Source organism: Choloepus didactylus, chromosome 7 (genome assembly GCF_015220235.1).
Source record: "Choloepus didactylus isolate mChoDid1 chromosome 7, mChoDid1.pri, whole genome shotgun sequence".
In the NCBI taxonomy this organism is placed as follows: domain Eukaryota; kingdom Metazoa; phylum Chordata; class Mammalia; order Pilosa; family Megalonychidae; genus Choloepus; species Choloepus didactylus.
The window spans coordinates 145,249,734-145,265,880 of NC_051313.1; the positions used below are offsets into that span (position 1 = coordinate 145,249,734).

The window sequence follows — 16,147 nt, forward strand, 5'->3', positions numbered from 1 at the left end:
TTCACACAGTTGAGAGTTGTCATTAATGATTGATTAAATAAAAGTGAATTATTATTTCCCCAGTATTCTTTTATACAAGTAAACAGCATTATAACTTTAAGAATAGTGAAATTTTTACCAGTATTTCTAGAAACATTAATCAGAAATTAGAAAAGTAATTAGACATTTACAAAACACATTGTAAACACATTATCTTACAGTAGTATGATTTGGATCTCAAAATGAAGGTTTTAAAAATTGTCTTTTACAGAATACCAGGAAAAACCTACATGATAATAGCTTTTCTAACTGTGGGTACTATGGGGTTATCAAATACTTCCTTGGGCTACCTGAATTATCCTACCCAAGTCATCTTCAAGTGCTGCAAATTGATTCCTGTTATGCTAGGAGGAGTTTTTATTCAAGGTATAGTAATGATATATTTTCATACTGTTTAAAACTAATAGGATATGTTATGGCATCTAGCATTAGGAAAAATATTAAACTTTGATTAATTTTTTCATTGAGTATTCTAGATATTGTAAAAATTCTGAGTGATATCTTGAAAAACAGGTATTATTATATTATTAAAACTCATACTTCTGTGATAAACGCAGATATTGGAAATCAATAATTTGAACTCCTGAAAAGTAAAAGTAGCATATTGGTTTTTTTATTTTATTCTTTTAGCCTCGGAATCTACCACATTTCCAAAAATAATGTATTCATATTTCAAAAGCCTACCTCAGAAATACCTGGAAAGCTCCTTTTTCAATTCTTTCATTCTATTCTTCAGGGATCCCCTGTCTACTTCCATTATAAAAATGGACAGTTCTCATGTTGAAGTAAAGGTTAACCAAGAACAGAACTGCTTTTTTTTTTTTAACCAACCTACCTGACTTCTTAGATCCCCACCAAGTTACAAGCTATGTGGAAATTCAAGTATAAGAGGAGGCAGTGATAGCAACAAGTGGTGGAACACTTTGTGTTGCTCATATTAGCAATCTTGGAAATATTCATGTGTTAATCAAGTGTTTCCGTATCACTTAAGTTCGTATTCAGCCTGACTTCATTTTATGCATTAAATGCCTTCCCAATATAAGCCTTTTAAAATGAAAATGTGTATGTCAACTACTTCATATATAATTTCAGGATAACTATTCACCCAGGAAAAAAATTGTCCTCAGTACCTGTTAAAATACACATTTAAACATCCTAACTGACAGGGCATGTGTGATATTGCCTTCCAATTCTTATAAAATGTTACACTAGATGCTTTCAGTTTTTAAATGTGGATATACTAAAATATAGGTAATTCTACCTAGAATTATATATATAGAATTATATATAGAGAGAATTTTTTATATATATATATATCATTAAGCCTATCTAGAAGTTTTTTGATTATGATATTTATAAAATTAAATAGTTATATAACCTGATTCTCATTACTCTAGTTATTTTGTAAACTTTGAGAATACAAGAAAATGCATTGCCTTGTATTATACAGAAAGTAAAAGAGGTACTAATTTGCATGAAATTTTTAAATGTGTGTGGATGCCCAGTATTCTTGCTCTCAGTTTTCTATAAAGTTACATGTATTTACTCACTGACAACAGGTAAGGTAGGATAAGCTCCTTTCTAATTCACCAACAGAACATGTTGGTGCTCACTGGTAGTTTAATCTTCAGAAAACCTTCCCCGTCTATCTCATGGCCTTGACATGAATGTTCTTCATACATTTTTGACATTGGCTATAAAAAGCTTTTCTTGGCTAAACAGATAGTTCTAAAACTTTGCTGGGTGGTGTTTGCGAAACAAGGTTAACCTGCATTTATTTCTCAAAGGAAAGCGTTATAACGTTGCAGATGTGTCTGCTGCACTATGCATGAGCCTGGGCCTAATATGGTTTACCCTAGCTGACAGCACCATTGCACCAAATTTCAACCTGACAGGTAAGGAATTTATGTTTATTCCCAGATTATAGGCATTTTTGTTTAGATTAAGTATTTTTAAAATTTCATATTTTAAGTGATGGTGTGACTTCTGTGATTCTCAGTCTAACCTGAAGCTTTCAGACTTCCCATATGAAATATTGTAAAGGTATCACAACTCTGGATATGTAATACTTGTTGTTAGTACTCTTGCATTTTGACATAACAAGGGGCTGTTTGCCCAGTCAGAATCTTCAGATACCAAGTAAATGATAAATTCTTAGGAGTTTAATTGGAAATGTATAAATGAATCATAGGGGACTTAAATTGTTTTTATTCTTATGTTTATAAAAACTTTGAAACTTGCAAGTTTTCATGCCATTGTTTCAGTTAATAAAGCAAAGTGAATCTGTGCTTCCTGATTAAACTGTATAATATAAATATGGTTACAACTTGAAACTGCTTAAAGCTTCCACCATTAACAGTATTCTCCATGGTGTGCTATACAGAATTCTGTAATTCATTGCAGTTCGAAGGTCCGCAAGACCACCCTCAGGATCAGTGATTTGCTGGAAGGACTCCAAGAACTCAAAAAAGCTGTGATACTAATGTTTACAGTTTATCACAGCATAAGAATACCAATTAAAATCAGCAAAGAGAAGAGACGCCATAGTACAGGATCCAGGAGAGTTCTAGGCATGACCTTCCAGGTGTCCTCTCCCGGGACAGTCGGGTGAACAGTGCTTAATTTTCCCAGCAGTGATGTGTGGCAGCACATGCAGTACTGCCAACCAGGGAGGCTCACCGTAGCCTTGGCACCCAGTTTTTATTGGGGGCTGGTTTCATAGAAACTTGGCTGGCCATCCACATGGTTGACCTTAGTTTCCAGCCACTCCAGAGATGAAGCGGATACCAGGAGCTCCAAGGTCCTTACCACAAATCATATTTTAACATAGACTGTCCGCATGATCTGAGACCCCCAACATAGATTATATTGTTTGAATAAATTATCTGGTGTGGCCCAAGGCTGCCAGGTAAGCAAGAACATTTAAACAAAGTTAAGAAATCATTTAGAGGACTTAGAGGATATTTACTCCCAAGAACTGGGAAAGAACCACCTCTTTCTTTGGGCAAGGTTAGTCATTTATTGCATGGTCAAATTTAGATTTTTAAAAAGCAGAATAGGTATTACAGTATGTTTAGAATCTGAGTTGAATTGAAAAGACTTAGAACCCAAGCAATACTTCCTTATGAAGAATAATTGATGAGAACTTACCCTCATCCCTGATCTGTAAGAGTATGCTATAAAGAAGATGAAACTAACTATTGAGATGGTTATTTAGATAGAAATAAAACTTCGAATGTAGAAACTATTTATGCCAGAATTCACTTATTCAAATAAATGTCCCTGTAAAACATTCTCATATTGGTTTGTGGTGGTAAATGCATAACTGTGATTATACCAAAAGCCATTGATTGTACACTTTGGATGGACTGGGTGGTGTGTGTTAAAAAAAAAAAAAAAAGTTAAAAAGCTGTTTATATGTACCCCCTTCAGGATGTAATTCAGGTATTTTGATGCTGCTGTTGTCATTGCTCCAAATATTTCTCTAATGTCTTTGAATATCCTTAGAGGAGTTAAGACATTCTTTTCAGGATCTTCAATAACAGGCCATTGTCTTTTGAAGATAGATTCAATATGTAAAACAAGTTAAAAAAAAAACAGAATCAAGTTTAGTGACTAAAATGTCTGATTAGGTAATAAATATGAAAGTTAGGTAATAAAAAGCCAAATTGAAAAGTCAGTATGAAAATTTGAAGATTTTCAATTCACTTAGGTGCATACATGTGTACATACATTTTTTCTATTACCTCTGATTGCTTATACATTAAGAAAAGAAACAAAACTCAAATCCTTAAACCCCATCAGACTCACAGACTCAAGGCTGCTCTTTATTCTTTCTGTAAAGCCTTGTGACTGTTGAACACACATCCTAAACACTTTCAGTAAATAGACGGACAGCTTCTCAAGTAAGCATGCACACCTCTGGTATGCTTACCAAGAATGAATTGTGTTGATTCCCAGTTTCGCTTATGCCAGTTGTAGTTATTGTAATTATGTAATAAATATTACTTAAACTGAGATGAATGAAAAAATTATTTCTGTGGAAACTAAGTTAATTGAAACAATTTGGTTAAGGCAAGTCAATAAAATCACTTTTGAATTAGTTGTGGGTGGAACAACTGTAAAAAATTGGGAGAAATCATAAAAATATGGAAGGATTCTGCACTCACATTGCTTCAGAAGTGCTTAAGTTTTTGGCACTTGGAAATCATAGAGAATGTGTGATGAATGTGGTTGATATGAGAGAGAATGCAGAATCTTGGTCAGAAGACCCATACTCAAAGGAAAGAACGTTGGTAGCTGAATGCACATTTATGTGTTGTAAATGAAATGTGTTTTAGTAATATAGGTATTTTTAAGATGATTTTCCTCTTCGTCTGATTTTTCAACAAACTGCCCAACTACCTACCAGTCCCAATAGATATCTAAGAGTTTCTTCTCTACTTACATAATACAGTATTTTTTAAAACATATAATCTAAGTTAAAAGCAGAAGTAAAATTTGGCATGACATTGAAACCTGATAATGGCAGTGACAGCATTAACTCAATTTATTAGTGTTGGTTATTTAATATTTGTTTTTTTCTGGTATCATCACCTGTTTCCCTATTACAACTGGTTGTGAATGAGAATACACAGCTTTTACTGAGCAAATGTGATTTAAGATCTGCTTTTGTTTTTTAGCCCAGTTAAATTTCTGGTAAAACCTGATGATAGTTCATATGTTAAAATAAAGTTTTTTCTTCTTATGCCTTCTTGAAGGTGTGTTCCTTATTTCCTTGGCACTGTGTGCAGATGCTGTCATTGGAAATGTTCAAGAGAAAGCTATGAAACTGCATAATGCTTCTAATTCAGAAATGGTAAATACTCTAGTGCTTTTCCTTCACATCAAACAAACTAACAAATGGGGTTGTATTTTATTTTGTGAAATGCTGATGGTATTGAAAACTTGCGTTGCATTTTTCAACAAGTTTATCGTCATGATCTTAAAAGTAGTACATTGAAACCTTATAGGAAGGTAAAAAGTAAAAAGACCACTAAGAAGTACTGCTAAGTGCTTATTTTATAATATTTAAGAAAATTTTTCTCATTGATTTATAAAATTTTTTACATATTAAAAAATATTTATGTATTTTCTCCCTTCTTTGTTTTTGTGTTATTTTCCATTTTGAAAATTCTAATTTTTATGTAGTCCAGTTTATCCAGTTTATCTGTCTTTTCCATCATGGCTTCTGGCTTTGTATCACACTTGAAAAGGGCTTTCCCACTTTCAGATTATAAAAGTTAACCCCTGTTGTCTATTAGTTTTATGATTTCCTTATTTATTAAGTCTTTGATCCAAACCTTTTTTTTTTTTGGTGTAAAATGATGTTGGGATTTTTCTTTATATTCTTCCAGATGACCATCCATTTATCCCAAAACCATTTATTGAACAATTCAATTTTCCAGCTGATTTTAAATCCCTTCTTTATCATATTCTAATATAGGGGTCAGGATTGTATTCTTTTGGCTTTATTTCTGCACCAATACCATATAACAACCACTTTATCCTACATTTCCCCGTCTGTTAGGACTAGCCCACCATTGTTCCTTTTCTTTTTCAGAATATTACTGCCAATAATTATTCTGGGGTGTTCATATTCCTAAATAAACTAGAAATCCTATTGATCTTGTAATTGGTAAAGCCTAGAATTATAAATTAATTTTGGGAGAATGGCATCTATACGCTTGATTCTTTCAGTCCAAGAATAAGGTTTGACTTTCCTCTTATTCAAATGTTTTTTTTTTTAATAAATGTCCCATTTTTTAAAAATGTTTGAGGATTTCTTCATGTAAATCCAGCACATTTCTGATTAAACTTATTGCTAGGTGTTTCATCATTTTGCTGATGTTACTGTAAATGACATCTTTTCTTCCAGTATACTTTCCAACTGGTTGGTACTTATATACAGGAAAGTTATTTTCCTGGAGGTGCTTGGAGGGAGGTAATAAGCAACTGCCTTGCTGAGTAGAAGGGACATACTGCCTAAGGTTATAGAGGACAGTTCTTTACTGTCATTTTCTCAGCACAGAGTGGGGCATCTTTAAGTGGACCCTAATGAAATAGGTACTGTAATCTCACCCAAGAGTTTTCCTGATCATCAGAACCACACTCTTTTACATAATGTGAGGATGATTTCAGGGGAGAATTAAGAAAGTATAGGTCGTTAGGAAGTTAACGTAATACCATGGTTGAGACTAGGCTCTGGAATAAGATAGCCTCAGTCTTATCCTAGCTTTATTCATTACCCTACCTATTTGGCAAAAATTACTTAATACTTCTCAATTTTAGTTTCTTCATCTGAAAATTGGGGAACAATGATTAAGAGTTCTTGACACACAGCAGGCATTTAAGTCAGATGGTGATGTTGTTTACAAGGAATGTAATAAACTGAGATAGAAAGATCAGTAGGAAAATAGAGAAATTAAGCAACAGATATGCCATACACTGCTTATTTTCATTATATTTTAATATGTTGGAATTCATAATTAAGCCAGGCAAGAGATGAATATGTAAGCATATATGAAAGGATTGAAACTGCTTTTTTATTTTATACATCAAATAAGGTGTAGACCTAGAAACAGAATCAGCCCATCATTTTCAGAAAGATAGGCCACATTGCAACATTGGCATTACTTTAGAAATGTTTTGTTCTACAGACTTAATTGAATGAATTAATTGAGCTATATATTGAAAACCCTTAATTTTCCACCTTTGGTTTGATAGCACTTTTTCCACTTTATTTTTATCTACTCTAGGTTTTGTATTCGTATTCAATCGGTTTTGTGTACATTTTATTGGGATTGACATGCACTAGTGGATTACACCCTGCAGTAACATTTTGTTCAAAGGTAAACACTAATCACATAAACATCTTCCATTAAATAGTTTTCCCTGTATTTCTAATTCCCTTTGTTCAAAAAGGCTATTTTTGAGGTAATTTGATAACTCCCTTAATGTAATATATGCTGACCAAAAATTTTTTATGAAATGAAATGATTTATATTTAAATTTATTTTACCCTTGCTGTACCCTATAAGTTAATTTTTAACTATTCATAGTGTAGAAGTTGTGAATTTTTAATTTCATCATTATTTTTCCATTAAATCAGACTAAGTAAGAATCTTTGCTTGACTGCATTGTTGAATGGCTTATTATTACTCAAGAAGTTGATTAAATATAGTTTTATTTCATTTGTAATACCTCAGGGTTTGTTTTGCATTTTTCTAACAGGATTTTTTTATTTGTTGCAGAATCCATTTCGGACCTACGGTTATGCTTTCGTTTTTTCCCTCACTGGGTATTTCGGAATCTCCTTTGTTCTGGCTTTGATTAAAACTTTTGGTGCACTTCTTGCTGTAACAGGTAGGAATGATTTACTTGCTTAGGTTATGAAATAAACATTTAAACCTTCTCTGATGTTCTTTTCCAAAAGATAAAGGCAGCATCAATTCTTCATTAAAAAAGAAAATTGTCATTTCCACCGTTTTATTTTGGCTTCTGATATTTCTTTAGAATTCCAAAGAAAATGATATTTGATCTTAATTTCTTATTTTGAGGTTTTAATTGTTTAAACTCATATGTATATATTTGTCTAAATAGTAATTTTTAAATACAGTAAAAGACTATTAAATATATTAAAAGGTGTGATGGAATGAAGACTTTCAGAGAAAAATAATACCTTCGTATGCTTTCAATTTATAATTTGAGATTTCAGTTTTGTTGCATTTTAAGTATGGTAGGTATATTTTAAACAAAGCTTTTTGGAGCTCTCATTTGTTATTTTCTAGGACAATAACCAGATTAGCTTTTCTTGCCACTAATAATTATTATGCATCTTCTCTGTGCAGGGACTTTGCAAGGCACTTCAGAGTAATAAAATTTGTTATTTGTTCTGCTTTAGAGGATTATACAGTCTAGTGAGAGAAACAGATGACATAAAGTGCTACCCGTGTTTGTGAAATGAACAGTCTAGATAATGAATGTGCCAGGAGTCTCCTCTAGAGAGAGCCCTGAGGCCCAGTACTTGGAGCAGCCTGTAATGTCATGAGGAACACTGCACTGTGAAGCCTGCAAATGTAGAGTCCAGTCCCAGCCCTGACAGTTAATCACATGTGACCTGCAGAAGAAGTTGCTCCTCCTCTCTGGGCTTCAGTTCTCTCTTTTGTGAAACAGCTGAGTCGGACCAGATCATCTCTTATCAGAGATCTGTAGGATTTGTATACATAGTGCATATATACTATGTACTAGGGTTTTTCATAATTTTCAGGAAATACTTATTTTAATACCACAGACTAAATTAAATAAATGAATAAATGCCTCCCCCTTTGTGAAGTATTATTTGCTTCCTGACTTTTCTCCATTTGCTCACATATGGCCCTCCTTTCCAGAGTTTGCATTCCGAATGGTAAATGGAGGAAATTGAACTGTAGGTCAGGCTGCATCAGTGATCTTTCAAGTCATCTCATGTCTTTAAGAAAGATTGCAAAGTCAGACACTTAGCCTGGGTTCCAGTTTTGCTTGTAAGACAATACTGTTCACAAGGGCCTGATGTCATTCCATCCATATGTATTTATTGAATCCTGTGTTTGATATAAAGAAATGTGAAATACATGCCTTGTTCTGAAGGTGCAGACAGGTTTATTTCTTTCTCACCTAAAGAAACCCACAGGTGGTAATAATAATAGCTATATATATGTTGCACTTATTACATACAAGACTGGGTATTTTCCATGTATTAATCATTTCAATATTGTAACAATTCTGTAAAGTGGGTACTTTTTATTGTACCGTTTCACAGATGAGTAAACTGAAATGCAAAGAGATTAAATGGTTTGCCGAGTAGTCAACCAGCTACTTAAACAAAGCTTTTTGGAGCTCTCATTTGTTATTTTCTAGGACAATAACCAGATTAGCTGTACAGAGTCGATTCAGTACAAGGTAGTCAGGCTCAAGCCCTGTGCCCTATCCCATACTGTCTGCAGGGCGCATAAAAGAAGTCTGTGGTTATCAGAAATCCAGGTTCCTTCTCTCTGCTCTGCCATCCTCATTGTGTTGACCACAATCAATAGTGTTGGAGCTCTAGAGAGCATGTCCTTCTTTGGGCAATAGGATGGCATGAGAGAAGATGAAAGCTACATGATTCCCTGTCTGGACACTTCCTAGGAATCACACTTCTGCTCATACTTATTAGCCACAACCTAGCTGCAAGCCACACCTAGCATGTGGAGTCCAAGTATGTCCAGCTAAAACTGGGGGTTCTTTTATGTAAAAGATAAAATAAGTATTGGAAATCAAGCTCTGCCACATTTCCAAAGCAGTTTCTTTTGTTATTCATTCATGCATTGAATATTAAGTGCCAGGAATTTTAGAATCTGGGGACATAAGGATGAAGAAAACAAGTAAAACGCACAGTGTGGTGGGAAGATAGCAAATTACAGTGCAACGTGGGGAAAATAGGGTTATAATGGAGATATATCTAGAGTTCTATGGGAGCAAGGCAAGCAAGGAGATCCTACCTCTGCTTGGGACAAGGGAGGAGGTTTCAGGCCTGAAGGATGATGTCCAGGTGATCCTTGAAAGATAGGTAAAACTTAATACAGATGTGTAAAGATGACTCATAGTCTTATCCAGAGAAAACCATTATTAAGATATTAGTATATCCTTCTAGGTTATTTTTGAAAAACAGAATAACCCCTGCTCTACCTAATCATATCTTCCTTGGAAAAGTCTTCATTTCCTCTCTCCCAGTGAGCCTCTCTAAGGGAGGGCATGTATTCATAGTTTGACCTCCTTCAAAGTACTTATTACAGCGGCCTTTTATCATTTAACTGTGTTATGTCACGCCTTTTCCTCAATTAGACTTCATCTCCATAGTAACAAGAACAGTGAATCCATTGTTCCCGTGGCACCTCACACAGCTCCTGGCACATAGTAGGCACCATCTTTGTTGAATAAATACACCATTTGAATTATTTGTTGTACTTGTTGAATAAATGAATTATTTGTTGAATTAATTAATTCTGAAGAATTACCAAGGTAACACATTCTAAACTGAACTTTTCCTCCTGCAGTGACAACAGGAAGAAAAGCAATGACTATTGTACTTTCATTTATATTCTTTGCTAAACCATTCACATTTCAGTAAGTACTTTTTAATTCAACAAGGTTCTCATTTTTAGATACCATATTTTACATTAACTCTTAAACAGCCTTAATTGCAATTTTCACACTTTTTTTTTGCAGCAAATGTATTAATTTTTAATAAATTAATGTTTTTTCCCTGATACGCTTTATAAAGAATCCTTTATACCTTGCCCCTTATCTATTGATGTGTCTTCTGCTGTTTGGAAATGTATATAATTTATTATTTTGCATTTATTGTTTTGCTCCTAACCAGAGCCCAATGCATATGTGACCCTGCTTCCTATTTGAAAGAATGTGAGTGATGTGTACATTGCTCAGATCGAGGGAGCCTTCCATGCAAGTGTTTGTTGGGGGGGGGGGGGCAGATTTAAAATTCATGTCTCTTTCTACAAAGGATTTGAGATAAAGAAGGTGTTCTATAAGTTGTGCCCTAATGAGTTACTTAATTTGTGACTTTTCATGAAACCATTTATCATTATCTTTACTGTCTAGTAGGTGTTTGAAATTAGTGTCATAAATTTATGTTGGTCAGTTACTGAGAAGATTCAGACCTATAAATTTCTGATATATAAGTTTAAAGATAACCACAAAATTAATTTCCATCAAGGTGTAACAGGCTATTGCTTATATTCTGTAAATTAGTTTTTCTTTCCACATGTGCTAGCTGTACATTAATCTACAGTGATTTCCATGCTTTCTTGGGACTGTCCCTTTTTATCCCTCTATATTCTACCCATCTGGGATACCTTTTTATCCCTTTATCTTCTACCTGTGTGGGATAGCTAGTTGGATTGCTAAGTTGAATTCCCAAGTTGGCCATTGGCAGATTCACATGTGTCGTACTTTAAATATACTCTTTAGACTTTTGATAGGGGTTGGACATTGAATATGCTATTACAACCCCAAAGTTCAAATGAACTACGTTTAGTATCTTTTTAAACTTTTTCTCTATGTACACTCAACTTAAAAGATAGGGAGTTCTTTCTGATTTGATCTGAGATTCCTGGTTTTATTTCAATGTTACTATTGTAGGCCTTCAACAGCAAAATTTTATTTTATTGCAGACTTTATATGATAGACTCAAAGCCTAATTCTATATTTAATACTGAATTGTTAACCTTGTTTTTAATCTTTTTTTCCTTATTTCTTTCTCTTAGGTATGTATGGTCTGGTTTGTTAGTTATCCTTGGTATATTTCTCAATGTTTACAGCAAAAATATGGATAAAATAAGACTACCATCACTCTGTGATCTAATTAAAAAATCACTGGAAGAGAGAAAGTCAAGGACATTGGCACAAACTGTATAGGTAGTGATTCATCTGGTTTGAAAGAGAATTTTAAGGGAACAGTCATCATTTAATTTCCAAAGGGATTATTATGAAAACCAAAGGATCTGAAGGCATGCTATCAGTTTTGGGATGGATTGCATATGAATTGGTTTCATGATCTCAGCCTTTTCTTCAGAAACTTGTTGGACTGTTTGACTTCTGAAGGAAGCAAGAGTCATTGTCTAGCACACAAGCATAAAATGTCAATATGAAGGATTGTAATTCTTAGCAGTTTATTGAAGATTTTCACTGGAAACAGACCATGTTATAGTAAAAATTGGATATCATTTATGACATATCAAAGAAATTGATATGCAGTGGATTGTTTTGTCTTTGTTCCGTTTTGGTGGTGTAGTTTAATTCTCTGCTATAAGAATGAATTAATGATTTAAAGTCTGGAGGGAATATCATTCATTATAAATAAAAATTATTCTATGATTTTTTTTAAAGAATGTGTTCATGCAATTATGTTATAAAGAAGCTTGTAATAAGGCTTTATATAAACTTGAAAATTTAGGTTTTTCTCTCATAATTTAAAAGTATTCTTTAGAGAAAACATGCCTTAAGTTCTAAGATAAAGGCAAAATAGTGAAGGAGTCTTCCTGCATCATGTGAGTATATTTCACAAACATTTGCTAGTTTTCACCAAAGAAGAGCTAAAGATTTTGATTTTTTTTAATTGAAGGGAAAGTAGTTGATGTGTTAAAATTATTATAAAGCAATAAAATTATCATAGTTTATCTTATAAAAGTAAAGTTTAATTTGGAAGCTTGAAGATGAAATAGGATAAATTTAAGACGCACAAGTTAGCCGTGTCAGGCAACATGTTGCTTGCACAGTTTTGAGTCTAAAGATGTTGGCCCTTATTTTTAGCAGTCATTTTTGGAATTGCTTCCACTGTATTAAAAAAAAAAATCCTATTAATCTTCATTTTCAATCAATGTAATGTTGGCTAAAACAACTTAGTATCTGTGCTATAAGTGGTCATTTATATTTTTCAATTATAATGTACTTGGAATATTTACTCATTCTTACAGTGCCATTGTTTTCTGATGGTGACGTTAACCCATTACATGGCTAGGTGTGTACAACAACCTATGATAATGGAAGGGTTTAGTGTGGTGAATTCTGACTGGTTTTCATTTGTCCCATATGTTTAAAAAAAAAAAAATCTGTATTTTAGCCCAGATTTTCATATCAAAATGGAAATGGATCTTAACTTGTACTTCATTGCTAGGCTTAAGCTCCGAGCAATAAGTATCTGTGCTTAAAAACAAAAAAACAAAACCTTAAATGAACTTTCCCAATCTTTGATGAAGTATTATAATTTTGACTCATCAAGGCATTCCTCTCCCCTCATGCTTTCCTAATTTTTAAGAGTTACTGCCAGCGTTACACTTTATGCCCCATTCCCTTTCCTGCCATCAAATAGAGGTAAACTTCACCTCACTTATATGTATCTATAGGGTAGTCTTTAATGAGTGGTCTGAAAAAAGAATAATTTTTACAGTAAAGGAAATCAAATTTAAATACATACTTTTTGCAGATTTTAAGTATAGTATTTCATGAATATTTTCCCTTTCACATCAGCCAAAATAAATCATAATAAGAGAGCTAAAAATGATAAATAACTGCAATAGCTAATATTTAAGTGCTTGTTTGGTGCCAGGCACTGTTGTAAGTGCTTTACATGTGTTAACTTATTTAATCCTCTTAACATCTCTATGAAAGTATTATCCTCACAGATGAAGACACTACAGCCAGAGGAATTGAGTGACTTTCCCAATCTTACATAGCTAGAGATTGGCCAGAGCTGTCCTATGTCAAGCAGGCTGGTTCCAGAATACATACTCTTATATTCTTAATCTCTGTATTGTGTTCTGAAGTAGATATGATCATATATCTATAAATATGTATTTTTCTTTTGTAAATATAGAGGGTAACAACCAGGTTAAGTACGTATAGGTTAATATCACACAGCCACTATGGGGAAGACCTGGTTTCAAACCCAGTTCTGTCCTAACTCCAAATCCTATCTTCTGCCCCTTGTATCCCACTATGAACATTTAAGAACCAACAATATCCCAAAGTAACATAACCAGTGACAAAATGTTTCTAAGAGTTTGTAACATAAATAGGCAAGGGTCATTTGATTGGGACATTACTTAAATGTAGATAGATATTTAATCAATGTGTAGATATAAATGATGTCTTCAGCTGTGCTCACATTAGGTGCCTGTCATATATAGTAGGCACCTAAATAAATACTTGTGCTGTGCACAAATAATCATCAGAGAATACCATCAAACCAAACAATTCAATGGATAACTGATGTTCTGAATCTGCCATATTATGTCCCCTTTTCTGGCATAATATTCAGTGTGACAAAATTACATATCAGCAGAAGAATATGGCCAGCCCTGTGGATCTCTTAAATAAGTATTAAGATTTAACCTAGAGGTAAGTTAGCCTAGCCAGAATCCTCAATAAGACTTCATGCATGTTAATTGTTAAATAACTATTAGCACTTTTATTTCTCAATTTTCCAAAGTTTTGGTTTTGGTTTTATCTTCAACCCACCTTACATTCTAGATTCTTCCTTGGTTAAATAGCATAAAATTCTGGTAAAATTTGACTGGTGTCATGGACCACTCATATGGCTTAACACAATGAAACTATTTATGCTGCATTCCTATTTAAATATTTGCTCTTTAAACTATGTACATATCAAATTAGCAGGTCATGCATCTTGACTCTCAAACCTTTGTCACGTGCTTCCTTTCTAAGAGCATGACCAGTTTTCTCTATCATGTGTTTCAGCTAATATTTTTCAGTTTCACTTATTCTGCTTTTTATTCGTCCCTATTGTATGTCCTTGTACCTGTCCAATGGAGCCAACCATCTTAATCTTTCTAACAGGTAATGTAGTATCACTGACTTATTGTTATTTTAGCATAATTTATTCATCCATTCTCACTGGGCAAAATATGAGCCAGGCATTATACTAGATGCTGGGGATGTAAAACAGAATAAAATACAACCCCTGCTCTTGAGGAACTCCCAGTCTAGAGGAGATTTCTGTGATGTCTGTATGAAACACATAAATTATGTTGGTTTTCTTCCTGTCACAGCATATCTTATTAATAAACTTTTAAGTTTTCAAGATAATATTTTCCCACAGTAGCAGTGCTTGCAAAACTTTAATGTGCATATGAATCACCTGAAGATCTTGTTAAGAAAGAGGATTTAAATTCAGTAGGACTGGTTTGGGGCCTGAGATTGTGCTCTAACAAGCTCCCAAGCGATGCTGATTGCTACTGGTCTGTGGACCAACACTTAAGTAACAAGGTCTTAGAGTACAAACCTTCAGATGTTTTCAATATCAGTACATCATAAATTATTTGAATAAATTTCACCTCATTTCCTTCTGTTTGATTTTCAAACTTCCCATTCTCTTGTCTGACCCTATTTAACTTCTTTCAGAATCTCTTTGTTCAAACTGAATAGAAATTGTATCATGGTTGGAGAATTGCTGGCATAAGTGAAAAGAGTTCTTTAATCATTGTAGGTGTTTGAAAGATTTAATATTCATTACTTTCTCCATAAATGTTGCCTTTCTTAAAATCTTCACGAAAGTAAGATAAACCCATAATTCCCTACCAGTCGTGGTCTGTTGTTTTAATTTCATGGCATGTAGTTAGAACACTTTTTATGCTATTTTGTAGTGACATTATGAAGAAAATGTTCACTTGAGTGATTTACTGCTGCTTCAGAATGAATTGTGTGTTACAGGGTCTAGGGAAGTGAGACTTACCATTTAAGGGATTCTTCTGGGACTTTAATCACAAAACATGTATTATTAAGCATCTTAATCCTATGATACCACCCCGAAATTTCTAAAACATAATTGAGACCACTTTAATCAGTTTATTGCAATTGATAAGATGTAATTCCTAAAATACATAAAGCGATGTGGATAATTATTCACAGTAGATAATGATAGACATGAGACTTATTCTGATTATTAACAGATCCCATTGTAAGCATCATCTCCCATTTTTTTCTCCTAATGTCGGTTACAACGTAAGGAGTAAAAAGCAGATCAATTCAGGTGTGTTTTGTGTTTAATTTCTGATTCCACAATATATGAGCATTTGGGAATTGATTTTTCATACATTCTGGATAATTCATTGGTATATGTCTTAATTTGAATTGCCTAGGATATGTTTTTGTATATATAACCAGAGATTTATAAATGCACCGAATCATCTTTTCTCAGGTTTTTTATTACATTTTAGTTGGTAATGTTGGTCTGCAATATCTGTGCTCAACAACAAAACCATAAAACTTCAAGACAGTAGGATATTTGGACAGCTGTTGTAAACAGAAGGTGATTGAAATATCTGCTCTTAAGGTTTGATCTAATGCAGTGGGGCTAGGGTGGGGGAATTGTATTGTAAAACATAGCCACACCCAATTGAGTCCTACAGAACTATTGCTGGATTCAGGAAGGACCTAGAGCCAGGAGAGTGCTGTGCATTGTTGATACCTGAGAAGGTGTACAGTAGTGGGACTAGTAGAGAGCCACTTTTTA

General features: G+C 33.6%; 1 protein-coding gene across 4 annotated transcripts in view; it reads left to right on the top strand.

Annotated features, from left to right (window-relative positions):
- The window catches only part of SLC35B3 (solute carrier family 35 member B3), a 28,131-nt gene that overhangs the window by 9,516 nt on the left and 2,468 nt on the right, over positions 1-16,147 (top strand). Inside the window, exons 4-10 of one of the 4 annotated variants that reach the window (XM_037842787.1) lie at positions 251-405; positions 1,827-1,934; positions 4,800-4,897; positions 6,837-6,929; positions 7,332-7,443; positions 10,152-10,221; positions 11,382-12,002. In XM_037842787.1, coding sequence (XP_037698715.1) covers positions 251-405; positions 1,827-1,934; positions 4,800-4,897; positions 6,837-6,929; positions 7,332-7,443; positions 10,152-10,221; positions 11,382-11,532 — 787 coding nt within the window. In that variant the 3' untranslated portion in view covers positions 11,533-12,002. Of the gene's footprint in view, positions 1-250; positions 406-1,826; positions 1,935-4,799; positions 4,898-6,836; positions 6,930-7,331; positions 7,444-10,151; positions 10,222-11,381; positions 12,003-16,147 lie in introns of those variants that run through there. The other 3 variants (XM_037842791.1, XM_037842788.1, XM_037842789.1) reach the window with 3 other exon arrangements.